We start from the raw sequence: 24,605 nt of genomic DNA on the forward strand, positions 1-24,605 counted from the left end.
ACCAGACAGGTGGGTCCAGTTATTCGGAAGGGTTGTCCAGCCTTCTTTGCAGCTAAATGTGAGAAACCCTTTTACAGCATCCTACAGGGACCCCGGGAAACAGACTGAGCTGCAGACTGGTGCTCAACTTGGCAAGTTTTGAACACAATACCTCTGAAAGCTGGATAGAGGGAGCAGTAGAGTGAAAAATATGCTAATCATACTACAAAATAATAATATAAAACAGGTAACATTTATGTGCCAGACACTATTCTAATCACCCCTTTCAAATATGAGTTGGTTTTATCCTTGTAACAGCTCTTAACGGTAGACATCATTTTTATGTTACAAACAATATCAGTCATATGAGCAAAAAACCAGAAAGCTACACCAAGAGAGAGAGGAGATGCTTAGTACACTTTCAGATTCCAGAGGTTGAGTACAAAGGCTTTAATTACATCATCAGCTTAATCCATCAAAGTAAAATGCTCAAACTATCCATCAGAGTAACATGTGAATAATTTGAACTATATTGCTTTCCTTATGTTTGTTACAACTATTTGCAATCAGAATTCATTTTTCAAAGACATGCTCTTTATATGTGGCTACTTCTAAACATAATAGACACTGCTGATTAAAATTTGTAGAATTTAGACAGCAAACATTTCTTGTCATGCTACACTTACTTCTCAGAAATTACTCTGACCGTTTAGTGTAATTTACTCAGTATTTTTTCTTTGTGCCTACAAGACATCATTCTATGTATCCTGTTTTAAAGTTTGCTTTTGTTTTTTTCAACATTACAATATGTTTTGGATATCTTTCAGCGTCTGAGAATATTATCAATCTGCCTCAGTCTTTGAGAAGTTTCCTAACATTCCAGTGAATATATTTGTCATACTCTATTCAACGAATCTCAAATTACTCAGCTGATTTCTTTTCAGCACAATTCAATACCGATTTTAATACTCAGCCGTGTGTTTTGGAGGTGACTGCAAACCCCATGTAAGGAGATGAGGCTGTTCTCAAAGGTGAGGTGAGCGGTCTCCAGGGAAAGGGCTGCAGACGTGAACTTGGCAGAGGCAACGCTAAGGATGAGGAAGCCTTACCCTCAGGTAAACAAGCAGAGGAGACGACTTCCTGAGGCCCACCCATTCCGTGGGGTCGATGGGTGCGCTGTAGAGCAGAGACTTGTTCAGCTGGTGCAGAGGGATGTTCGTCTGGTTTTCATTTGGCTGAAAAGAAAAGAGAAAGGGTAAGAGATGGCCCCACAGTCAGGAGAGTTCAGACTAGTCTCCCTCAGCTTTGAACTAAGGGACTCAGGGATGGGGAGGGAGGACCCACTTCAGGGGGAGTTAGCATCAGGAGAGACGGGGCCAGGACACCTCCGACTCACTGAGCCGATGAAGGCCTGATGGCGAGGGCTGGGGGACATGGGTCCCCCAAGGTCTGCCTCCCTTCCCTGAAGGCCAGGCAAGGAGACCCTCCATCTCCGAGGCTCACCAACGAACAGTTCACAGAGAAGTTCTCAGGCTTGATGGTCTGCAGCTGGTACAGCATCTTACAGACGATGATCACACATGTCCAGACGGTGCAGACGCTGGAAGCCAGACGGCGGAGCTTGGCGTATGGCAGAGCAAAAGCCCAGGAAATCAGAAACACGTAGTTGAGCAGAGATACCTGAGAACGAAAAATTGGAAATGGGGACAAAAATATGTCGTATGGCACAACATCTAAAAACCTAGCTGCTTTTAGACAACTTGACTGATTCAGTTCCTCTGAGCTGGGCAAAGGCTGGCTGAGCTCCTCGTATGTACAAGAAATGGCTTTGGGTGTTAAGATATACATCTTGTATGCAGACAGGTGTACAACCAGGTGATGTTAAGTAACATCGCAGCAGGAAACTGCAGAGGTGAACAGGCTTCTGGGAGAACACCCAGGGGGTCCTCGGCCCAACCTGGAGCTTCAGGAACCTCTCCTGGGAGAACACGCCTGAGCAGTGCCCTCAAGCTGTGAAGAATTCAGACATACCCACGCTGGGTGGGCACGTGGTGCACAACCACGTCCGTGAGTCAGCATCCATCTCCGCCCCACCCGCGCTCAGTGTGGGGACCTTAAGTCCAAGCGGCCTGAGGCTCCAGCTGGAGCAGACGCCTGGCTGGGTCTGGCCTGAAGATGGAACGGCGTCACTTGCCTCCTTCACGGACACCCAGATGATGTAGGAGGACACGATCTTGACGATGTGCAGCTCCAGGATCCACCACAGGAACGTCTGCAGCTGGTGGAAGCCCTCCAGGAACCGCAGAAGCAGCACCGTGAGGCGGTCGATCACCAAGTGCCACTTGTCCCTCAGATCTGCAAGGCAGGGCGTGTGACTATGAGCGGAGGCCTGGCCTGTATGGATCGTTCCCTTGTCCCTCAGATCTGCAAGGCAGGGCGTGTGACTGTGAGTGGAAGTCTGTCCTGTACTCATGGGTCCCTTGTCCCTCTGATCTGCAAGGTAAGGCGTATGCACAGCTGTGAGTGGAAGCCTGGCCTGTACAGCTCATTCCCACAGTTTTCAGCTCACTGCCAGGGTCAAGTATATACCTGAGCATATATTGAGTATATATTTTATTATATACTTATATATTGAGTATATATTTGATTCACTTGGAGCAAGTCAGTGGTTGGTTTCCTCCACCTGTGAGTCAGCATCTGAGTGGCTTCTGGGTGGGTGGCTTACCTGACGTCTCCTCCTCCTCTTCGTCCTCCTCATCCTCGTCCTCGCTGTCCCTGCCGGGCTCACCCTTCTTGGCTTTTGCAGGGCATCCCCCCCGCATCTCCTCCCCAGGCCCAGCCAGCTGCTTGACCTCCGCCACCTCCAGGCTGGCAGTCAGCTTCATCATGGCGAGGTCCGGAAGGCTTCCTTCGGGGTGGGCCAGCCTGTCGGCAGAGAGCAGCTGATTAGGGAGGGAAGGGCGTCAGGAGCTGAGAGCGAGGGGCACGTGGAGGAGGATGAACAAAATGGAAGTCTCTACGCAGCCTGGCGTGTGGGCTTGTTAGCATCCGGTTGCTTTTTATTTTTTAAAGCTCTTTCTAAAAAATGAACTGTAAACTCAGGTTTGGTGAACTCTTCCAATTCAGGTTCTAGTGATGAGTCAGTCATGAGAGCTATCAACACCTAAACTTGACATTTTTTCCCGCAGGAGAAAATGGTCAGAGTTTAGGATGGAGAAGCATGAAATGGCATCATGTAGAGCAAGCATTTCATGGCTTCACAGGGGGACTTACTCATTGTGGTGGATTGGTAATTTTTTCTTGATGCTGCTCAAAGTAATGGAAATATAAAGGAAAAAAAAAAAAGGAGATGAGAACAGAAGAGAGTTATAAGGAGAGTCAGAGATCACACATCATGCTACAGTCATCTACTATCGCATTCCTGTATGCCAGGTGCAGGGGCCCTAATGTCACGTGCATTCCAGGATGGCGGCCACAGCGTGCTTTGACTGAGAGCCCTGAGCCGGGCAGCTGATCTAAGAGTGGACGGCGTTGCAGTGGTGAAGGGCAGGACGCAGAGACTGCTAAGGCAAGTCAGGTCATGCTTTCTTAGAAACACAGCAAACCATCCCCTAGGAATCAAGTCATTCACAGTTTAAGGAGGGATTTTTTTTTTTTTTAATTCTTAAATAACGTGTAATGTCAGTCAACTTTGCATGAACCAATGTCATCCTGTGGCCATCTGAAGCATATGCAGTGGATGCAAATGCTTCCTGGGGTAAGAAGCCTGCATCACATTCCACCCTCGGGCACCAGGTGAGCTGCGGGACCATATCTCCTGAGAAGAGTGTGGGAGCCTGGCTGAGGGTGTGCAGCCTTAGGGAGCTCAGCAACTCTTGGGGGTCCAGCTTAGTTCACAGCAAATAGTAATGAGTATGATCTTGCTCCTCAATTTTTAAAGAGTATATCTTTTTATTCATATTCAAGTGAATGTTTGAAGGAACATTTGTGGGCAATAAAGTAGACATTAGGAAAAGGCCTATTACAGATAATGCAGGTAGCCCTCCTCATTTACAATAATTTATTCATTTCAGCCTGACTGTCACAAGACAGACACTTAATAATGTTATCATATCTGTAATACTCTGAGTATTATCTGTGATATCATATCTGTAATATCTGTAATTGGCTCTGAGACAATTTCATTTCTCTGGAATTTTACTTTTTTTTTTTTCAAAATGAAGAAGTTCGGCTAGATAAAAATCTCACATGCAACTTGTTGGTTTTGTATTTAAAACGCCTGTGATATTGGAGAACTGTGGTCAAGATTCTGCATTGCCCTTGGCCTTTCAGAGAGGTTCCCCTTCAAAAGCAATTCCTTTTAGCTATGTCAAGCAGATAGATCACAGAATGTCAGAAACAAATTGCTAATTTAGTGAACAAAGAATGTTCTGAGGTTGGTGGAAGAAAGTGTGCTGACATGTACTTGCATATTTTCTTTTTCTTTTCTTCTGTTTTTGGATACATGCGTACATATAGCTGATTCACGTTGTTGCACCGCAGAAAGTAACACAACATTGTAAAACAACTATACTTCAAAATATAAATTAATTAATTAAATCGTATGATCCAAAAAAATTCACCTTTCAGTTTGGCTTTGATGATCCACATTATAGCCAGATTTCCACAACATTATTTTCCATTTGTATGTACTTGCTTATTTTCTTAAGCTAGATAATTCACCTGAGAAAATCTGTGTACACAAAATGCCCCTGGATGAAAGTATTTTCAACACACGGTTGGAGTTTCTACTTTGAAAGACACTGTATGAATCCTTTCATTGTGCTTTCGTTTTTCTCATAGCGTTTTTCGAGACAATCCAGAACAATGTTAAAAGCATGCTCTTTGGAATAAAAAAGATTTATATTCAAGCCTAAACTAGACATCTTACTAACAAGGAGAAGTTGTAAAGCTCCTTACTCTCTTTTATTTTTTAAAAAATTTTATTGAAATATAGTTGATCTACCATGTGTTAATTATAACAATGTGATTCAGTTACACATGTACACAGGATCAGGTGTAATGGCCCTGGTTTGTGTATATGTAGGAGAACTAACCATTGCGCCTGTTAAAATATTCTAAATCAGTCTGTTTACAAATTCAGTTGGAACTTCCTGCAATTTTTCACACCATCGGAATTTTATCAGTCAGCCACTGTCCTTAACACAGCTCTCAAATCTTGTAAGGTCAAGTTTAAATTGTGATCGACCCAGAAGTCGGATTTAGGTATGTCCCCTCTTGCATCAGAACTCCCATCTACCAACACATTGTTCTCCTTATTAAATAGCACTGAGCATACAGAAATAAATTTGGGGAGGAAGAAAGCTTCTTACTCAATAAAAGGTTCACCCTATCATTCTAGTCAAGAGAAGTCCCTTCAAAACCGGACACACTTCACGCGCAGCCTTTCAGAAGCACACACACTGTGCAGGGAGAGAGGGCTTGTTAGGTCGAGTGCTCCCTAGGGCACAGCTCTGACTTTTCTTAAAATGTGGGCATTCAGACAAAAATGAGAGTTCACGGGAAAGAAGATTGAGCTAAGGGTAGAATGCTTCAAGTTTTTAATTATTTTAGATGACTGCATCTAGGTCATTCTGAGAACTCCTGAGTCAGTTTAGGGTTGATGGGTATACATTTTTCCTCAAGAGGAAAGCAGGGGGCCAATTCTGTACCATCAGCATCCTTGGCACATTGGTTCTAGGACCCCTATGGACACCAATACCTGCGGGTGCTCAAGTCCCTTGTATAAAATACTATAGTATTTGCTTGTAACCTATGCACATCCTCCTATATATATTTTTTCCTCCTATATATTTTAAATGATCTCTAGCTGACTTGTAATACCTAATACTATTTGAATGCCATGGAAATAGTAACTTGAACACAGAAAATTCAAGTTTTGCTTTGGGGAACTTTCTGGATTTTTTTTTTTTTTTAATGTTTTTGGTTGAATTCATGGATGCAAAAAACACGGATATGGAGGGCTGAGTGTATCAGTTGTCAGAGCCCATCAAACCACTCCTGCCTCTTGGGCGCCCCAGCCACCTCCTCTTAAAGCACATGGTCATGACTTTATCAAAAACATAGAGGGAGAGAGAGACAGATATAGTGTGGTTCTTTATATTAAGAGGGATAAGACTGATACGGCTGCTCAAGATTTATGCTTCAAGTCTCTAGCTTACTTCTCTAGCTGGCAGCTAAAAATGTGAGGTTGACATTTCTCGCTCAGGTTGCCCCCAAAACCTGCCCCAAAAGGAGCCCACCCAGCCTCATTCCTCTTCCATATAGATCTCCGCAGAGATGCACTAAGTTTTTACGCCTCCTTCTAGAAGTTCTGCCTCCTCGGGCCTGCTACTTGGTTATCAGTCTCAGCATTCCTCTTAAGAGGAAAGAGAGTGGAATAGAAAACCTACAAATCTTTCCAAGAGTTATTTTGTTAAGTGGATTTATTGCAAAATACATGCATCTACTACCTAAATTACTGACTCGATTACTTAAGACATGAAGTTATGGGAGTGGATATTTCAGTTCTCTCAACAAAGTAAGAAGAGCTTTGGTGAATTAGACCTGAAGACTCTTCTCTTTTGGGCACTTGAGGATAACTCCACACACGGCAGGTGTCAGAGCTCACCCTTTGTTACCTGCGGTTATGAGCATGTGTTATCTCCCCGCCTGGGTGATGTGCATCTAAGGTATGCTGCCCAACTTGGCTTTTTTTTTTTTTTTTTTTGCAAAAGGCAAATATATTATGAAATCTGTCATGTAAAATACCATCCTTCAATATGATGCTCTTTTAAGTAGATGTATACTTGAAGAAATTGGTGTTTTAATTTTCTCTTAACCATAGATTATTGTGCCTATTATCACTTCATTCAGGAATGTCTACTAGTGGTTAAGCCCCCACGGTAGGTGAGATGTTGGCCCTGAGGTGGATTGTACAAGGACCCAGGGCCTGAAGGGCAGAGGTGGTGGGTGGGGGAGATAAGACAGGCAGGCAGACGGGGCTGAAGGCTGGTGTTGGGAGGCGGCAGCAAAGAGAAAGTGCCCTTGGAACTCAGAGGAAGGGCCAGTACGCTCAGCAGGGACTCGGCAGAGATGGGTGGTTTGTGGAGCAGCTGCTTCTTGAGCTGAGCTCTTGATTACGTGTTCAGGAGGGAGGTGGGCTCACAGGCAAGCCCAGGACTAATTCTACCAAAGGGTGACCAATGCCGAGCGCCAGCTGAAGACCCTCGGCCACCTCCCAGTCCGCTCAGCAGCACATTCAGTCCAAACACCAAATGGTTGGGTTTGCAAAAGACATCCATAGCATACCTGGAGGCCATGTTCACTGTCTGATGATGTCAGTTTCATTTACAAGCTAATAAAATGCGTAACACCCCCAGAGACCATTTAAAAAAGGAGCCAAGAGAGAAAACGTTGAAGTACCCACCTATTTATTATCAGATACACACGCCCATTGACCTTGGCATGGCTATGCAGGAAGCGCAAGGCAGCAGCGGGGAGACAGTCAGAGAGAGAAAGAGGAGAGTGTTAGCCAGAGAGAAGGAGCTGACTGTGTCCTGTAAGCTCTGCATCACCAGGTGTGTCCCCAACACCTTTCATACACTGCGAAGTGTCCAGACAGCGAGGTTCGGCAGCACCATGAAGTCAGACAGAATCAGGTTTGAAACACTTGACAGTAACAGCCTCTTCCTCCCTCCCTCCCCCAAAGAATCACACATCTGGTCAGATACCTGTAAGGTTTAAATGTCCAGAGTGCACTTATTAAATAAAATACCATGTAAAACATTAATTCTTGGTCCTTCTCCAGAATTAAAAAAATAAAATCCTTTTGAGTATCTGTATTCAAGATACTGTTTTCTGAGGTTTTTCTAAAGTTAAAGTTTAAAAAAGTCATTCTATTTCTATATGCATCACAGTACCTTCTAAAACAAATTATTGACATGTGGCAGTCACAGATATTTAAATAAGGAATGGACATTCAGTATCTTACTATTAAGTGTTTATTATATATAATTATGCTGCAATTATGTTATAGTGTTTATTTTATCAATATATAAGGGAAATGATATTCCTGACAATGTCTACCTAGAAATAATAATAGTTTCTCATAAGATTTGTCATAAAATTTTTCATAATGCTAACTATAAATTCTAGAAGGCTCAACATGATGAATTCTGCTTCAGACACAAGTGACACTTGCCTACAGGGTAGACACAAACCACCACACAAACAACAGACAAAACAGGCAAAGGATAGTTGGCTGTTCACAGAGACAACAGGACCAGAATCAATATAAGGGATAAAATGCACTGATCATTCACAATTTGGGATTGTGTGTGTGTGTGTAGCATCTACTAAGGGGGAAGGAACAGAGAAGGCAAAGACAGTCAATTCAATTCTGAAAAGACCTCTTTCTTCATCATTTTGACTCTAATGTAGCCACTTACTAGGGCCCTAGGGACTAAAAATCACTAGTAAGGAAAACACTACAATGGAAAAGAGTTGTGAAAAAGATGGGATACACGTCCCATGCTCCAGGTAGAAATTTGGGGACTTTAATATGACACTCCTCCATGAAATCCCTAAATACCAAACTTGGATGAGTCCTTTGAACTCTTCTTTTCACAGAACCAAAAATGAAATCCCATGACCCCAAACCATGCATACTGCTGACATTATTCATTCTTGCCTCGCCCTTTACGTTCTCTTGGAAAAGTAACAGTTCAGGGGGTGTTAGGGGCTGAGCCTTGGCCAGAGGAGGGCCAGCCATGGCCTCAGACTGACCAGACCATGGGGCCTCCTTCCTGTCCAACCAGGTGAGGGGGTTACAGGCTGGCTGGACAGTAGAGGAAAACAGGAGGACACATCTTGATAGGAGGCTGCTATCCTTTTTCAGAACCCACATAATTAAATCATGTTTACGTACTTAAGGAAACCCTGTTCAACACATACAGTTTTCCATAATTCCACCAGTCAATCTTACGTGAAATCAACTATGAATATTCATTGGAAGGACTGCTGAAGCTCCAAGACTTTGGCCACCTGATGTGAAGAGCTGACGCATTGGAAAAGACCCTAATGCTGGGAGAGATTGAGGGTAGGAGGAGAAGGGGGTGACAGAGGATGAGATGATTGGATGGCATCACCAACTCAATGGACATGAATTGAGCAAACTCTGGGAGATAGTGAAAGAAGGAAGCCTGGAGTGCTGCAGTCCATGGGGTCGCAAAGAGTCGGACATGACTGGGTGACTGAAGAACAACCACCCCCTAGCACAGCAAAATGTTCACAGTCTGACATTTCATGAACTGTGTCTGATGAATTACTGCTTCATCTTCTTTCCATGGACTCACTGTTTCCCTTGAGAAGGGGCTCAGGGGAATTTTCACCTGTGGCATCTGTGTTCCTCAGAAGGCAGCACTTTGCTCCCTCATCTATGCAACAAGGGTTTTCCAGCAGCTGAATCACAGGCTATTATGTGAAGCAGAGAGGAAAATATGTATCAAGGCTCATTAGACGAATGCCTGAAATCTTCCCGAGATGGAGCAGGCCTATGGATGTGTGCTGACCGGCTGTGGCTCCACGTACAGGGCCAGGGCAAGACAGATCCCATCAGCTACTTGGAAACACTTTGTATTAGTATTTATTGATGGAAGACAGCAACAGTGAACTGGTGGCAGAAAACATTGCCTTCGCTCTTTCCTTAAATGTTACTCTGTTTACTTACAGATGGCAGAACCTTTCAGCTGAGGTCCTTCCTTCCTTCCCGAAAAGGGAGGGAGAATTCTGTACTATGCTTTCACTCATAGAGACTTCCTTACTACCTGTCAGTGCAACTGAAAACTCACCCTCTAAATTTAGCCAGATTCTGTAAATGTTCTAAAAACACCCCACCACCCCGGATACAAAAGACACATCGCCACCGCAAAGGAACCTCAGTGTGCACAGCTCCTTTGGACCAACTCACAGGCCTGTCAAGATCACCCATGAAATGTCACAAACCACTACCTGCGTGCATGCTAAGTTGATCAGTCATGTCCGACTCTTTGCGACCCCGTGAACTGTAGCCCACCCGGCTCCTTTGTCCATGGGATTCTCCAGGCAAGGATACTGGAGTGGGTTTCCATTTCCTACTCCAGGGAATCTTCCTGACCCAGGGATCAAACTTGTGTTTCTTATGTCTCCTGCACTGGCAGGCAGCTTCTTTACCACGAGCACCACCTAGGAAACCCAAATCACTACCTACTGTTTCATAAAGTGCCATCAACCACTCCACATTTTTTCTCATTTTTTCCCACTCAGAGGCTGACTGTCATGGCAAGTACAGGTTGAGATTCTCAGTGAGGGTACGGGAGGGTCTGGCTGAGCTTGCTTGGGCTCACCTATAGACAGTGCTGTCCTCCTTGCTGGGGATGGACTTCAGGTCGGTGAGCTCCAGGAATCGGTCGTGGAAGTAGTGCAGGTGCAGGATGCAGACCAGGAGGAAGGAGGTGGGGATGAAGATGCGCGTGAACAGCTCGGCCACCGTGAACTGCTTCAGGCCAAGGTCCTCCAGCCTGTGAAACAGGGTGGGTTTCCCTGGTGGGCTCTCCCACCCAAATGTCCACCGGAATTCGGCTATTTCTCAGTGATATCACACTGAACATTTTCAAGACAGAAGTCTCCATTTCCCCATGTTCCTAAAGCAGCTAAGCTGTTCTCGTCCCCTCCCCACCCCGGCCTTCCCTGGCACAACCGTCCACCTTGCGCAAAACACCCAAGTCAGGACGCCCCCTCCCCCCACACACTTTCCTGCCTCCACCATCCACATCCCTTCACCCTCATCTCCTGAATCTGTGCTCGTTTCCTCTCTAGTGCCTCCTATTCTAGGTGAGGCCGCCATCCTCGATCATAGGACCCACCCCACCACCCGCCACTGCTGGCTGACCACCTGGCTGTGTCTATTCTTGCCCCCACACATCACTGCTTTCTCTGCCAGGCAAAGGTGCTTTATAGACTTGTAGACATTTCATCGAGAATGAGACGCAAACCATCATCACCTAGGAGCCCTGAACCTCCAGGCGCCTGGCTGACCTCCACCCTCCCTGCAGGTGAGCCTCCCTGCTATTCAGCACATTCACCAAACCCTGTCCTGCCACAGGCCCTTCGCATTTGCTGTTCTCTTTTCCTGGAATGTTCTTTCACCTCTCAGCTCCCAACTCAGTTTTCTAAATACAAGCTCCTTCTTATTCTTCAAGAGTTTAAATGACATCTCCTGGGACTTCCCTGGTGGTCCAGTGGTTAAGACTCGGCACTTTTACTGCCGAGGGCACGGGAAATCCGTGTCGGTCAGGGAACTAAGATTCCACATGCCAGGTGGTGCAGCCAAAAAAATTAAAAATGACACCTCCTCAGGGAAGCCTGCCTGAACCACTCCATCTCTAGCTATTGTGCCCCCATTGTTCACTACCTTGGCTTGTTTTTGTTTCCTTCACAGATGTGTCAGTTCATAATTTATTTCACATAAAGTAGGTTTTCTGGTTTGTCTCCTGTCCTAGAATGTAAACTCCACTGGACTCAGACTCCCTCTGGCTTCCAGTTGATATTCAGGTGCACAAGAGTGTCTGGCTCAGGCAAGGTGCTCAGCTCTGTGCCTCCTCCTCTGGACACTTAGCTCTATGCCCAGTCCTGGTTTGATTTCCAAAGGAATTTAGGAAGTTTAGAGGGGCAGAGTAGAAAAGGCTAGAGTCCTATCTATTTCATGCATTAGAAAGAGCTAATCACTGCTAGTTTCTATGGCCACCCACTCCTTGAGAGTCCCTTGGACAGCAAGGGGATAAACCAGTCAATCCTAAAGGAAATCATCCCTGAATATTCATGGAAAGGACTGATGTTGAAGCTGAAGCTTCAAGTCTTTGGCCACCTGATGGGAAGCCCCAATGCACTGAAAAGACCTTGAGGCTGGGAGAGATTGAGGGCAGGAGGAGAAGGGGATGAGAGAGGATGAGATAGTTGGATGGCATCACCGATTCAATGGGCATGAGTTTGAGAAAACTCCGGGAGATGGTTAAGGACGGGGAAGCCTGGCATGCTGCAGTCCAGGGTGTCTCAAAGAGTTGGACACAACTGAGCTACTGAATAACAACTCCTTAGACTCTCAACACTGGCTCCATCAGGGAGGGAGGCTGATGCTCTGTGTTACAAGACTCTGGTTAGGAAGGGAGACCACGTGGCTGTGAGGAGCCAGGCAGGTGAGCTTCACATGAAACACTAGAAAAAGCCATTTCATTAATAAGGGGCTGAGAATTTACTTTCCAGTCAATTATTACTGAGTACCTGTTGTGTCAAAAGCTCAGGTCTAGGTCATGAGAAGCCCCAAAAAACCAAGACCAATGAGTTCTGTTCTGGAGGAACTTACAGCCAGTGATGACGTCAGGTTTTACTAAAACCTCTTCCTGGCAAGGTGTTTGGAACAACACGCCCTGGCGACTTCACCCAGTGGGTCACTTTCCACCCTGCGGTCCAGCACAGTTACTTACTTTTCTTTTTTCAGTCCAGTCATGTTTTGCCACAAGCCTGGGAAGTTTTCAAACTGATATGTGTATATAAAGATGAGCACCAGCATCGTGTAGATAACCACCGACATCCAGAAGTACTTCAGGATCCGCCTCCACCATTCATAGTGCACCTGTGAGTCAGACGGTGAACAAAAAACAAGGGAAAAGCGTGTTAGCAGAAAACTCACACAAATACCTGCTCCATTCAATGAAGACAGGTGATTCCATTCACTCATGCCTGAAAGCAAAGTCAAGTTCATTTTTAGTTTCTGAGGCTGTGTTGCTCATAGAGTTGGGACAACGTAGATTGGAATCTGAGGGCTTCCCTTGTGGCTCAGATGGTAAAGAACCCGTCTGCCAATACTGGAGATGTGGGTTCGATCCCTGGATCAGGAAGACCCCTTGGAGAAGGAAATGGCAACCCACTCCAGTGTTCTTGCCTGGAGAAGACCACAGACAGAGCCTGCGGCTACAGTCATTAGGGTCACAGTCAGACGCAACTGAAGCAACTGGGCATGCACGCACGTTGTGTTAGTTTCAGGTGTATAGCAAAGTGATTCAGCTATATGCATTATATAGAGAGAGATTCTTTTCTTTTATAGGTTATTACAAAATCTGGATATAGTTCCCTATGTTATTATTCTGTAGGTCTTTGTTTATCTCTTTTACAGATGCTGCTGCTGCCAAGTCGCTTCAGTCATGTCCGACTCTGTGCGACCCCATAGATGGCAGCCCACCAGGCTCCCCAATCCCTGGGATTCTCCAGGCAAGAACACTGGAGTGGGTTGCCATTTCCTTCTCCAATGCATGAAAGTGAAAAGTGAAAGTGAAATCACTCAGTCGTGTCTGTCTCTTAGTGATCCCATGGACTGCAGCCTCCCAGGCTCCTCCGTCCATGGGATTTCCCAGGCAAGAGTACTAGAGAGTACCACATATATAGATAGTAGTCTGTATATGTTAATCTCAAATTCCAATTTTATCCCTACTCCCACTTTCCCTTTAGGTTAACGATAAGTCTGTTCTCTATGTCTGTAGGTCTGTTTCTGTTTTGGAAATAAGTTAATTTGTGCTGTATTTTAGATTCCATATGTGAGTGATATCCTGCGGTATTTGTCTTTGTCTGATTTACTTCACTTAGTATGATGATCTCTAGGTCCATCCATGTTGCTGCAAATGGCACTATTTCATTCTTTTTATGGTTGAGTAATATTACATTGTATAAATATACCACATCTTCTTTATCCATTCATCTGTACAAGACAAGGATGCCACCCTAACCAATTTCTGACTTTTTAAGAACCTAACATTTCAAATTAGTGAACAGGTGGAAGGGGCTCACTCCTCACTTTAGGATTCCTAGCTGTACTGTTTGAATCTCATTGACCCCATTATACGATGTGTTCGTGAGGTCACAGAAACTCAAGAGCCTCGTCGAAGGAAGCTCAGGCATACCCTTAGACAGATGCAAGGATGGCAACCCGGCGGCCACAAGCACCCACCTGATACAGGGCCACACAGAAGAGGAACAGCACCATGTAGATGATCTTGTACATCACAATTTTACCCTCGAAGCTGACGAAGAAGAACATCCCTCCGCAGACGTAGATCCAGTACTTGATGAACAGGGCCACCACCAGGTTCCCCAGCACCTTCATCACGTCCTGCTCATCTGCTTCTTCCTCTTCCTCTTCCTCTCTCCGCTCCTGCGGTTCCTCCTTCGGCTCCTCTTCTTCCTCCTTCTCCTGAGCCTCGCTGTCCACCTGTACATCCTGTTCATCATCTTCAAGACAGAAGACCCTGCTGTTATGAGGAGCTGGTCCCTGGACCAGAACTACACTCTCTGACCCGTGTGAGGTGGGTGCCACACACTTTAGGCATGACCATACAATTTAAATAATTTTAGACAGTTCTAATAAACAAGGCAGAATTTATAGAACTAATCATAGTTCACTTTCCCAACCTTCCTGAAACATAAAAGAAACACATTTTGTAATACTTTTATACAAGCTTTTCATAACACCTATTTCACTTGCGTTGTCCAATAGCTATAATTACTGCAGGATCGAGAGAAATAAACAGACAACAATAACACAAACCAAAACTAACTCTGACAATTTCAGATTCTGACTGCAATGTGCCTCTAGCAGTGTTTTATTGAATCTGGGTTATTGGTAATAATGTTAACCAGAAAATATGATTTTATAGAATGAAAAAATTGAGTTGAAGCCAAATATAATTTAATTTAAATTAGGTTTCAGAACTAATTATAACTTAACTAAATTTAAAATGGTTTTATGCATTGGAAGTAAAAGCTTATTTGGTCTTACTTTAAAATATGCTAACATATAGGACTCATCTTTGTGGTCTTAAGGTGACCTATCATTTGAATAACTTATTCGAATGACCAGGAGATCCACAGAGTGAGAGAATGCACGTGGGGTGAAAGGTCAGAGCAATTCTTTATCTTAAATGAACTGTTCTTTACATAAAGTAACTGGTAAATTTAATCACTGTGTTAACAGACATCCAAACTCAAATGGTCAAGACTCAAACCTTAGAGACTTTTGTTGCTGAAAAACAACCAATGTTTAGGTCTAAATGAGAAACTATAAGAAAAAGATGAGTTGGTTTTCTCTTCCTCATGGGGTTAACCTGAAGGTTACCAGCCCTGCCTCTGAGAACATTTATGGCTTCCTTTTCAGACAATACTACATGCCTCACTAATGGTCTCCAAGCTGTTCTACGAGCATTAAATTTTATTGTATTTATTGGCACATCCACGCAGGTAGGGAGCAAGTGACTCTCATTTGACCCATGGAGTGGGGTGTAAAACTACAGAAGTGATCATCAAAACATCATCTTTCTTTTTTTTGACTTTGTGGTACATTCGTTTTTGAAAAGGCAACAGGATTTAAATTTGGGAGATCCGAGTCACTCTCTTGGTACTAACACTCAAGAAGCTGTGACCTTGGAGGACCCAGGGAATGCCCTGCAGTAGGGATCACTTTTGTGTGGGTCAAATGACCCAGGGTCTCTGAAGCTCCAGTGGATGCCCACGTGGGCAGGGACTCAGCTCTGGGATGCAGTCATCTATCCGCTCACACCCACGCCTGGCCTCCTTCTGGTCTGGGGCAGAGCCTCCAGGGATGTCCTCTGGGGCCTTTCTTCCCAACACACTGCATGCACTAATTACCTTTTTCTTCACTTTCCTGACTTCCAATTTTGACCTCAGACAGAAGAGCTTCCTTTTCTTGGAGAGCTTTCTGCTCTGTGAGGTGCTGTCTCAGCAGTAGCCAGAATGTGATGGTGAACAGAATCTGGAAGGAGACAATAAGGATCAGAGCATCACGCCTCTGAAGTGTAAGCATGTTCAACCAGGACTATGCTTCCCCGCTCTTCAGTGGGAGCACGCTGCATAAACCCGTCCACTCGAGACAGTCAGGCACCCACTACATTGCACCTGAAAGTCACCAGCTTTTAAATCTCCCTTCCTGAGGACGTTGGCATGCGGCCCAGTGCCAGGGATGCCTTCATGCCTGGGACACTCCAGGAAGATGTACAGGACCACCTGGGTTGGAAACCGACGTGGGCCAGGGGTCTCCTTCCTGCCTGGGACCTCAGCACAAGTAGAAGAGGAAGATATATTTCTTCTATGAGCCTCATTACTTCTACAGTGTTCCTTATTTTGAAGAAACCCACAGAAATGGGGGAAAAAGAACATTTCATCCCAGCAAACAGAGTCCCTGAATCCTCCCCTTCTTTTCTGGCAGCTGAAGGGGTAGTTTTTCTAAGTGTCCACACATTTATATTAACATTTTCTTGAGGGAAAGGGAAAAAAAAAGTGATTTCAAGGAGCATTGAATACTTGGAACCAACTTTTGAACGTTCCTGCTTGGATATGACTGTTTTGATTACCATTGTTTGTCTGAATGCCCTGCCCCCTTTTTCCCTGCCCATTTACCTTTGAGGCGAGCTCCCCCGGCTCCTTCTTTTCTAAGAATCCCGGGACCTTTTTAATCTCGGGGAGCTCGAAGCTCCATATGTACTGCAGTATGAGCAGCAGGTTTCCATAGATGACCATGAATGGGGAGCTGATCATGGCGTACTTCCTCCGGTTGCGGATCATCCACAGAGTGCAGGACCAGATAAGCAGCACGAAGGTCAGCCAGCTGTGGTAGGTGATGCTCCAGGCCTCCAAGAGGGAAGGGTGAAAAAGCGGGGTGGTCAATACATGATACAGTCCCCAGTCTGCTGAGTTAGATGTAGTCTACAAGGAAAAGGTCAGTGACATTCACACTAGGGGGGAGGATCATGGTGAAACTGTGGGGGAAACGTCCCAGCTGCATAGGGGATGAAGCAGGGAGAAAGGCTGCCCTGTGAGCCGACACTGCCCTCAACCTCCTGGAAGGAAGAGGGTCAAGCGAGGGTGAGGATGGCTTCATTCTGTGCCCTTTGCCCTCCAGCCCAGATGTCTTCCTTTTCACTGGATTTGCCAGATGAAACGCAACCCTAAGTGCTTCCTCCTTCATTCTTCCAAATCAGCTTGGGGTCGGCTATTTTTCCCGGGTGCAGAGTGAGTGTGGCCAAGCTGGGCTCAGAAATGGAAGCTGTGGGACCACAGGGTCAGCAGATGAGCTGGCTTCAGGGGTCCCCTTAGCTGACCCACAGGGAAGACAGACGTGATAGGAAATCACCAGGAGGAGGTGGAGTGTCAGGTGTCTGCACCCCTGTAGTGAAGCCAAGTTAATGGAGAGCCCGGCCTCAGCTTCTGTTCTGTAGGGGGCAGGACATCCTCCAGTCACACCAAACCCCAGCAGACCTAGAACACATCTCAAAGGGCAGCTTCCGGAACATTCTAGAAAGTCAGGCTCATGAATATCATTAACCTCAAAAAATCTATCCTCTCTTACCATAATCTTCGATACCAAATTTTTGTGAAAAGGCCTCTGTGACAATCTAGAAGGGTGGGATGGGGTGGGAGGTAGGAGGGAAGTTCAAGAGGAAGGGAACACATGCATACCTATGGCTGATTCATGTTGATGTACGGCAGAAACCAACACAATGTTGTAAAGCAATTATCCTCCAATTAAAAATACATAAATGTATCTTTAAAAAATATTTTCTAGTTGAGGCTGAGTTCAATCATATTCTTGACTATCACGAATTTCAAGGGTTATTGCAAAGTCTGAAATGTTTTATGTCTGTTCTGCTTCTGGAAAGCAGATAAGTATTGAGATAAATAAGATAAATGAATGAAGTCAGCACAGAACAAATACTTCCTCTAGCAACTTGCAAATGCGTCCTAAATCAAAGTCAGTTTTTTAAGTACAGAGTTATTTAAAATTGTTGTTTAAAACATACGGCAATTATAAACTGGAAATTAAAACTGCTTTTATTAAAATTAAGTTTGAAACTGACAGCTATTATTAAGTCATGAATTATTTTCATGAAAAATAGTATTCCTTGGAAATGGTGCTATAAAAGTGTTAGTCGCTCAGTTGTGTCTGACTTTTTGTGACCCCAAGAACTGTAGCCCTCCAGGCTCCTCTGTCCATGGAATTTTCCAGGCAAGAATACTAGGGTGGGTAGCCATTCCCTTCTGCAGGGGATCTTCCCGACCTAGGGATCAAACCCGGGTCACCTGCATTGCAGGCAGATTCTTTACCGCTGAGCCACCAGGGAAGCCTGGCGTTATCAAAGGTCGGTAATATTTAATGCCTTTATCCCAGAATGATATTCAGATCTGACCTTGCCACTTTTGTGTGGATGACCCAGGAGAGTAATCTGCACAGATATTGTAATTCCAGGAGATTTTTTTCCCCTGTACCCTATTCCTGTTTAGATGAAAAAGGGAGGAAAACAAATTGGGAACATTTTCTCAAGCTTATTTCATTTTTAAGGCCTCAGTCACACACGACCCTCAGTTGTTGGGGGTAGAATCTGCTTCACGTTCTTTCTTGTGTGCAGTTCTAGGATCATCTGAAGGTATGGAATATTCGCACTGTGTGTTTTTGAATAAAGACGTCTATCATCCTAACAGACCCGGCTGCTTAGGACTGCCCTATAAAGAAGAGATCTGCTGTGATTAAAAGTCTGCTGCCGAGCGGAGCTTCCAGGGAAGATGCTCACAACCAGAAGACGCTCTTGGGGACTCAGTGCTTGATTCTCAGACTGGTAAGCATTTGTTCCAACTCAAATGGAATAGCCTCACTCAACTCTAAGATGTGACTATAACCCTCACCATTTGAGAGAAATAAAAGTGGCCTTTGTTAACCGTGAACACCTTCAAACTACTGACATGTCCTTTTAAATCCGAAAAACAGGGGACAGTCTGACTTGATAGGTTAATTTGAGAGACAGGTATTAATATTTAAAATTAGGCTAAGTGGCATAGAGGAGGACATGGTTTTGAAATCTATAGTATAAAGATCCCATGAAAAATTAACAGAAGCAGCCATTGTCTGCCAAGACATCAGGAAGACGAAGAAGTCGCACTGGTGGGAGGAGGCGGTGGGGCTTGGAGCCAGTGGGGCTCAAGCACCGTCCATCCCGCCGGCACTAACGTTGTCCCAAGGACAGAGCAAGGTGTGGGGCGGAATCTGGGCAGAAGTCAGGACTCGGCATACGCACCATCATGGCGATGAGGGCGCAGATGTAGCTCTGTTTCATGATGAACTGGAACACAGACACCATGGCGTGCACTTTGACACTCCTCTTCTCCTCCCGGCTCCGCTCCTCCTCAAACTCTTCTTTCTCATCATTGTCTTCCTCCTTCTTTTCTAGAGGGACAGATTATTTTATATAACAATTTATGCACATAGGTGAATTTCATATAAGCATCCCAAGCACAAATTTGTCCTCTCTAGTAACAGGCAGCTCTCTTTCAACAGGATTGTTGTGTGCTAAGTCGTTCAGTCATGTCTGACTCTTTGTGACTCCATCGGCTATAGCCCACCAGGTTCTTTTGTCCATAGGATTCTCTCTGCAAGAATACTGGAGTAGGGTGCCATTTCCTCCTCCAGGGGATCTTCCTGACCCTGGGATCAAACCCACATCTCTTTCATCTCCTGCATTGGCAGGTGGATTCTTTACCACTAGTGCTTCAACAGGATAAACTGAGGGAAAAGGGAGAAAGGTCTAGTCAAAGTTTTGGGCCTCTTGGTTTTTTTATTAGACAAAAAGAACTCTTTCAGAAGACATTCTTACACTAACCAGCAAAACTATGGACCACAATAGTGGAATCAAATTACAAAAAGACTAAGACACAAATATGCATGTAGGTTTAACACTGCAAACAAGACGACTTGTTTAAAATAACATTTTGCCTTCTATTTTTCAAAGTTTATTCCCATTGTGCTCAGTCACTTCAGTCGTGTCTGACTTTTTGCGACCCTATGGGCTACAGCCCACCAGGCTCCTCTATTCATGGGATTCTCCAGGCAAGAATACTGGAGTGGGCTGTCATGCCCTTCTCCAGGGGATCTTTCCAACCCAGGGATCGAACCTGTGTCTCTCAGGTCTCCTGCATTGGCAGGTGGGATTTTTACCACTAGTGCCACTTGGGAAGCCCTTACCCCCATTAGGTCACTTATTTTGTACCAAGGACAGAACACACAGTGCAGGATGTAGGGGCAAAATCTAGGCAGAATCTAAGGAAATGGGCTTCATCAGACTGACCATGGAAGAAAAAAACCTCTGCTAGAGATGAAAAGGAAAGAGAACCACATCTGATGAAGAATAAACCAAAGACAAGAGATGCTGAGCTCTGCAGGCTGCGGTCCCGCAGGCTCCTTACCCGGTGAGGCGGCAGCGGGCTCCCAGCGGTACTGCGGCGTGGAGTACAGGTCAGCCTTGGCGGGGCCGTTCTCCAGCGGGAGGCTGGGGTGGATGGTGTGGTAGTCCACAGGGTTGCCGTTCACGGTCACCAACAGGCCCTGCCGGGGGCGCGGGGCAAAGGCAGGTGGGACAGCAGCTCTTGTTTCCCACACGGACCCCCCTCCTCCACTCCGCTAGGTTGGCACCCTGGGCGCTGTAGAGCCAAGGGGAAGCTGAGCACTGTGGTGCTTGCCAGCAAGACGGCCCTGCTTGCCCTCCAAACCCAGCCCCACAGAGCCACATAGGACAAGGCAAACCTGAGCCGGCCCACCTCTGCTGCACCCATGCCATGCACCCTGCTCTCCGTATGAAGTGTGAAGCCTGGAAAGGCTGCAGAGGGCTCAGGGCCTGCTCTGGTCTCCCTCCAGCCTCAGCTCCCGGCCCTCCTCCAGCTACAGGATCTCCAGACAGACAGGGTTCTGGCCTGGAGCTGCTGCCTGCCCTCCCCCCTCCCCCTACCTCAGCCCTGATCCCACCTGCCCCACACCCCGTGTGGCCCTCGGGACGAGCAGTCTCAGGTTAGCCACAACCCTACAGTCTCTCCCTGACACTACAGCCTGCAACTCCCGTGTTGTAGCATCTCGTACATTAAATACATCCTCCTACTTTTTCCCTCTGGTGTCTTTGGCTTTACAATTTTTTATTTATGTAGATACATATAAACATAGACACACACACATACACATGTGTGTCTACAGATGTGTGAGACTTCCTATTCAAATCATAGAACAGGCATATCTGCAGAGAAAAATGCCTTTTGAGAAAAGCCCTCCAACGTGGCTTTTTAAAAGTTTAAAGATGTTTTATATGTTTATACTTGAGCTCATGTTATATGAGTCAGTGTTTTAACAGCAATAAATCAAATATAATTTCTGCAAAATAGTATTCAAAAACGTATGAAAATTTTATAGAGCATTAAACTACACTCAGAGGAGCTAATTCCATTTATGTGCCCTTTCCATCACTGACGCGCACAGAAATGAGAATTCTAGGGTATACTAACGTCAGACGGCTTGTAGTCATCCTGAGTCATGGATAAAAGCTGCAAAAGCAATACAGGACAGCATGTTAACATGTGAGCAGAAAGTGATGTGATGTTTACACACAGCTACAAAGTCTCAGCACACATGCACTCGCTCCTTCAGCCGGGAGCATGCAAGTGTGTTAACGTCACAGTGTAAAACATAAAGGGACAATGATACAGCTGGAGGCTGCTGTTTATTGTAACCATTTCCAGTTTCTGATGCTGTCTTTTCATCACAATAAACAGTCACTAACCACGTGACTGAAAAAGCTGATGCTGTTTTTCAAGTGTTTTGTTCTCACAGAATTAGCTGCTTGGTTTTAGACTTCTAGGACCCCTTGAGAAGTCTGTAGGATTCTGAAAGTGTTGACTTTTCAAGAAACTGAAGTTTCATAATAAAGAAAATTTGACTTGTAGTACGGATTGGGATTAAGATTTGTGTAATATCCACAACAGAAGAATTACAACATGGCTGTGAGTTTCAGCTGTATTAGAGCTGTGGGGTCTGGTTTCCCCAATAACAAGCATCTGCTGAACCAGTGGTTCTTTCACTTTTTGGGTCAGAACTTGCTCACTTTCTTAAAAATCACTGAAGATCCTGAAGACTTTTACTTATGAGAGTACTAGCCATCAATATCTATTGTGCTAGAAATTAAAATTGTAGCATTAAAAATATTCATTTGTTCATTCATTTAAAATTGGCTTGTTCACATGAATAATTTATCTAAATAGTTATCTTTTAAAAAAATAGTGAAAAAAATGGTGTTGTCTTATTAAAATATGCTTTTGCGTATCTTTAATGTTGGGCTCAAAAGACCACTCCATTTATTTTCCAGTAACTGTCTGCCGAAAGCTCATGCCTGAACCCCCCAAACTGTCTATCAGCTGTTCTTGCACGTAGACCTGTGGTGCATGGATGGAAGCCGGGTGCACTCGCCAGCCAAGCACTTCTCCTCCTCAAGGGATCAGGACTTCAGGGGGTCTTCTGCTGATGTCACTCAGAATATTAAAAAAGCGTGTGCCCCAAGGTTGAGATTTAAGAAAAGCAAAGACTATTTCTGGTGTATCAAGAATATTCTTAAGTGGAACTGACCTTTCTGTTTTGTTTCCTGTGCACACGTGTCCATCAGGTTCGTGCTGCTGCCACGGTTGGAGCTCTTGTACCATCAGAGCAAGTGTCAGTACAGCCGAAAGGCAGATCTCTTAAATGTCGTTACAAAAATTGTTTTGAGCCTGTGGATCCCAGGAAGGGTCTTGGGAATCCCCAGCCATGGTCCACAGCCCTCTCCTGGGAAACTACCATGCGTCTCCATGGATACCATGGCTTAGTGACCTGAGCAGGATGGTCTGGCATGTGTGTGACGGGACAAAAGGGCTCCGGGACACTAGACATCTCCGGGCACCACAGCTGCTCCTCCAGGCTGCAGCACCCTGAGTTCATTCACTGTTTCCCCATCTCTCGGCCCACAACAGGCAGGTGCACAAATAGGACCAAGTGTCTTAGAGAAACTCTGCCACCGAGCCAATCAGAGAATCTCCTCCTTGATTCCTAACATAACCCCACCAGAGAAGTGTGAGCATCTGTGGTCCCCACATTGCAAATGTGTCACTGTAACAAGTCAGTTGGAGAAGGCAATGGCACCCCACTCCGGTACTCTTTTGCCTAGAAAATCCCATGGACGGAGGAGCCTGGCAGCCTTCAGTCCCTGGGGTCACTAAGAGTCGGACACGACTGAGCGACTTCACTTTCACTTTTCACTTTCATGCATTGGAGAAGGAAATGGCAACCCACTCCAGTGTTCTTGCCTGGAGAATCCCAGGGACAGGGGAGCCTGGTGGGCTGCCATCTATGGGGTCGCACAGAGTCGGACACGACTGAAGCGACTTAGCAGCAGCAACAAGTCAGTGGCTGGGGTGTGTTGAAAATAGTGAACAAATGGTGAAAAGCTTAAGAATCACCCAGCCGTGCTCTCGGCCCCGGAACCCAGGCTGTGACCCTGACACAGGGAGGGGCTCCCTCTTCATGTCTACACAGACTAGCCAGTGTCCCATCAGTGGCTGAGTAAGCAGTCTTGGTCACCAGAGCAGCCGCCCCAATATAGAATCACTCTCCACAGCGCATCCCAGCACCTAGGCTGTCACTGCCCAGGGCCAAGGGATCGCTTTGCTTTTTTGTTTTGTTTTGTTTTAAAGACAAAATTATGTTTAAAAATTAAGACCACTTTCTCTGGGATTGACAGGCTTCAGGGGGAAGCACTGAACTGTTAAAGGTTGGGTCTGACAGAGCCTGGGGTTTCCTTTCCAAGCACTGGGCTCCCATGTTTGACCCTAACCTTCACCATCAAACAGCCCCTATAAACTGAGCAACCTGGGTTTGCACATGGACTCACATGGCCTGTATTCAGCAATAGGATAAAAAGCAGGAAATAAATGAGAGACAACCCCTGTCATGGCGGCTTACTTTTCTCTCATCCGTGGGGTAGTGGGTTGCGTACCACAGGCTCCGCCTCCTCTCAGCCGTGATAGGCGCGGGGCTGCAGGGCAGGGCTCTGTCCTCCTCCTTGGTCCTCTCTTCCTGCACCTGAGACACAAAATAACCCACAGGACAGCCCTGCTTCCGGAGCAGGTCCCTCAGCAGCCCGGGAGCCCAGACAGAGCTGCTCGTCTCTGCCCCCCGAGTGCTGATCTCGTAAAGTCACGTACACCCTACACGAGCTTTCATCCAGACACTTCACAAACGGCCAAAAGGCCACCCTGTAAACGCGGAGATAGCAGACTCGCTTGTGAATTACAGGAATAGGTGCCCATGCTCTGTTAGGAGCCTCCATGTATGTTCTGACCTGCAGGAGGAGGGCCGTGCAAGGTCCACAGAGGCCACAACTGCCCGTAGAACCTGCCAGGGGACTCTTATGAAAGAGACATTCACTAAAGGCAGAACCATCTAGAGCTTACACACAACATTAAGCAAAAACACTGCTAACTGCCTAACATTGCCGCTAGCCTAATCGAACCTTGGCCTAAATCAGACAGTCGGTCCAGGAGAGATGGATAGAGAGAGGAAGGATCAGTACACACTTGGTGGTTGAGGATGGTTTCCAACAAAGATGCCCTGTGAAAGGGCGTTTACACGCATTGATCTGCGGGCAGAG

At 45.7% G+C, this 24,605-nt stretch overlaps 1 protein-coding gene and 1 long non-coding RNA gene across 4 annotated transcripts in view; one reads left to right on the forward strand and one right to left on the reverse strand.

Moving 5' to 3' along the window:
- PIEZO2 (piezo type mechanosensitive ion channel component 2) overlaps nucleotides 1-24,605 on the reverse strand; it is a 245,990-nt gene that overhangs the window by 55,821 nt on the left and 165,564 nt on the right. For 2 of the 3 annotated variants that reach the window (XM_081561678.1, XM_081561677.1), the window contains exons 9-23: nucleotides 23,918-24,037; nucleotides 21,436-21,474; nucleotides 20,353-20,491; nucleotides 19,188-19,336; nucleotides 16,519-16,749; nucleotides 15,751-15,874; nucleotides 14,057-14,337; nucleotides 12,540-12,688; nucleotides 10,404-10,577; nucleotides 7,448-7,489; nucleotides 3,253-3,285; nucleotides 2,705-2,904; nucleotides 2,174-2,334; nucleotides 1,483-1,659; nucleotides 1,089-1,214 (exon numbers count right to left, since the gene is read on the reverse strand). In XM_081561678.1, coding sequence (XP_081417804.1) covers nucleotides 1,089-1,214; nucleotides 1,483-1,659; nucleotides 2,174-2,334; nucleotides 2,705-2,904; nucleotides 3,253-3,285; nucleotides 7,448-7,489; nucleotides 10,404-10,577; nucleotides 12,540-12,688; nucleotides 14,057-14,337; nucleotides 15,751-15,874; nucleotides 16,519-16,749; nucleotides 19,188-19,336; nucleotides 20,353-20,491; nucleotides 21,436-21,474; nucleotides 23,918-24,037 — 2,145 coding nt within the window. The remainder of the gene's footprint in view (nucleotides 1-1,088; nucleotides 1,215-1,482; nucleotides 1,660-2,173; nucleotides 2,335-2,704; nucleotides 2,905-3,252; nucleotides 3,286-7,447; nucleotides 7,490-10,403; nucleotides 10,578-12,539; nucleotides 12,689-14,056; nucleotides 14,338-15,750; nucleotides 15,875-16,518; nucleotides 16,750-19,187; nucleotides 19,337-20,352; nucleotides 20,492-21,435; nucleotides 21,475-23,917; nucleotides 24,038-24,605) is intronic. The other variant, XM_081561679.1, reaches the window with a different exon arrangement.
- LOC145534365 (uncharacterized) lies at nucleotides 163-16,444 on the forward strand. The gene is made up of 5 exons (XR_014074498.1): nucleotides 163-2,479; nucleotides 3,444-3,547; nucleotides 13,206-13,323; nucleotides 13,966-14,411; nucleotides 15,260-16,444. It is a non-coding gene; the product is annotated as an uncharacterized LOC145534365 (long non-coding RNA).

This window comes from Giraffa tippelskirchi, chromosome 14 (assembly GCF_054371585.1).
Source record: "Giraffa tippelskirchi isolate mGirTip1 chromosome 14, T2T-mGirTip1v1.2.pri, whole genome shotgun sequence".
In the NCBI taxonomy this organism is placed as follows: domain Eukaryota; kingdom Metazoa; phylum Chordata; class Mammalia; order Artiodactyla; family Giraffidae; genus Giraffa; species Giraffa tippelskirchi.